General features: G+C 38.9%; 1 protein-coding gene and 1 long non-coding RNA gene across 2 annotated transcripts in view; one reads left to right on the forward strand and one right to left on the reverse strand.

The window, feature by feature from the left end:
• LOC143036467 (inter-alpha-trypsin inhibitor heavy chain H3-like) overlaps positions 1-2,500 on the forward strand; it is a 50,906-nt gene that overhangs the window by 36,502 nt on the left and 11,904 nt on the right. The window contains exons 11-12 of the mRNA XM_076203855.1: positions 347-551; positions 1,150-1,320. Of these exons, the coding sequence (XP_076059970.1) occupies positions 347-551; positions 1,150-1,320 (376 nt within the window). The remainder of the gene's footprint in view (positions 1-346; positions 552-1,149; positions 1,321-2,500) is intronic.
• LOC143036474 (uncharacterized) overlaps positions 2,055-2,500 on the reverse strand; it is a 1,207-nt gene continuing 761 nt past the window's right edge. Inside the window, exon 2 of the long non-coding RNA XR_012967361.1 lies at positions 2,055-2,500. This exon is cut by the window's right edge and continues 95 nt beyond it. This is a non-coding gene — a long non-coding RNA (uncharacterized LOC143036474).

Raw genomic sequence — 2,500 nt, forward strand, 5'->3', positions numbered from 1 at the left:
CGATTCCAAGTAGAGACTCTTACCTGGCCCACAAGTCCCCATAGCACATTGGGCAAAACTGACGGACTTAGTCTCAACAATACTACCTGGGTACCTCTCCTTTAAGAAGGAAATAGGCAAGAATTGGTTTACTAATAGGGTGGTCGATGAATGGAATAAACTCAGTAACCATGTAGTAAGCGCTGAAAATATCAGTTGTGTTAAAAAACGATTAGACAACTTTATGGATGGGGATGACAGGTGGTGACGGATACGAGGCTGCCTAGTGTAGGCCTTATGGTCTCTTGCAGTCTCCTTTATTCTTACGTTCTTATGTTATGTCCATTTCCTCCGGTTCTCATTCCAGGTTCTTGCGGAAGATCAGCTCGGACAACCGAGGTTTTGCTCGTCAAATCTACGAACACTCGAGTCCCGCGGATCAACTGACGGGATTCTACGACGAGATCTCGAAGCCTCTGCTGTATGACCTGGACTTGGACTACGACAACGCGAGCGTCGTGAACGACTCTCTCGTGCATTCAGGTCGCCCAATTTACTACGTGGGAGACGAGGTGAGTGAGTGAGCGAGGGCACAGAGCTGAGGGTCTCCTGGTGAAAACGAGGTGATATTGAACACCAGGGAGACTTAAACGATGAACAATTGTCAGTTAGTGTAAAACAGAGCGAGAGAGTAAGAGAACGAAGAAAGATTGAGAAAATGAAAGATCGACCGAGACATAATGAGAAAGAGTGAAAGTTAAAAAGTGAGGTAGAGACAGATGGATAGGTATATATATATATATGTATATATATACATATATATATGTATATATATACATATATATACATATATATATACATATATATATACGGCTCGGGTTCCGAATAGCGACTGTAATAACAGCGACTGTCAATAGAGCGACTTCACAACAGCGACTCTTTTAAAACAGCGATTATCACAACAGCGACCACATGATAGCGATTTTATTATAAGAGCGATTGTCACAACAGCGACATCATCGCATCAACTGCATGAAACTGCTATATATGTATATTTATATAAAATATATATATATATATATATATATATATATATATATAATTTAACAAACTGTATAGATGATTTTTCTCATTTTGGTTTTGTCTGTTTATTTGTTTTCATTGTTGCAGGTTGTGGTGACAGGGAAGCTTCTTCCTGGGGTGACTTCCATCGACCCTAAAGTAACTGGCCAAGGCAAAAAAGGCTCGGTGCAGTTACCTGTATCGCGGACTTCTATCACAACCCCACCACCAGGGAGCGATAACATACTCGAGCGTCTTTGGGCTTACATGACCATCCAGGTGACGTCTTGTTGACTTGAACTTTTGCTGACAAGAGATTTGTCGTTTTGAAGCTAAGCCATGTTTTCCTTTTCTTGTCAGAATGATTCGCATTTTCCGTTTTCTTTCAAGGAAAGGAAAGCGGGCAGTGGCGATGGAGATTTCAAGGTTTTGGTATAAAATCACTGAATGTTACAGTCAAAAAAGTGTCTAGACCCTGATTGTATTTCATTGACGATAACAGAGATGTCGTTTCCATTGCTCTGCATTGAAATCTCTGAAATTGTAGTGAGCGTATTCTTTTGACAAATTAATCTGCCTGTGATAATTCTATTTCATACTCGAATTTCTTTGTCAATCAATGTTAATTGTACAAGGATTCCTGAGGAATTTGCCCTCAGAATGACCTTTCTTCTTTTTGAAGTTGAGACATAAATCTATAATCAATGTTCCTTCAGTGGGAATAAATTGGCGGCTCGAACTCAGGAGGAAATTTAGCACGTGATGCCAAAGATAGCATAAAATGGCATTCATGCCTATCCACCTCGTAGAGCGGACAAAACCTGAATAAGACTAAGAAAAGAAACGAAATTTATGGTTTTGTGGAATAGCACTGTTATCAACCGCTTAAGGAATGGTGAATCTATTTATTTATTTATTTTTTATTCTTAGATTGATGCATCTTTACCGAGAGGTTTTGTCTAAGAAATTGTGCTAATTTTGTCAGTCAATTTAAAGAATAGGGAAAAAATTGGTATACATTCTTCTGCGGTTTTAGTCAAATAGTATGTTTAATGCTTCTTTCCTTCAAAAATGCTTCCTTTTCTCTTAATTCGAAAAATAATTAGAGAACAAGAAAAAACACCTACAGGCTATTCTTGATTACCAATTGGTCAGCTAGATTACTAACTAATCACTTCATTAAACCCATCAGGGATTGATCATTTTGGACTGTGTACCTTGGTCAAGCCCTTTATCAACTTTATATTGTCTCAATTTGTCCCGCCTACTCAGAGTAATATTGTCCCCAAAAAACACTTCTCTCTCTCTCTCTCTCTCTTCACACGAGGACGGCGGATAACCGGCGGATGGTGTTCTTGTTCTTTTACTTTAGTTCTGTGACACAGAAACGTTCAAACATTAACTTAATGGAGACAAGAGCTCAAAGTTTCTTGCCAGAAAGATTTATAGAAGTGCTCAA

This window comes from Oratosquilla oratoria, chromosome 20, assembly GCF_046742065.1.
Source record: "Oratosquilla oratoria isolate Oo_2021 chromosome 20, ASM4674206v1, whole genome shotgun sequence".
NCBI classification, from domain to species: domain Eukaryota; kingdom Metazoa; phylum Arthropoda; class Malacostraca; order Stomatopoda; family Squillidae; genus Oratosquilla; species Oratosquilla oratoria.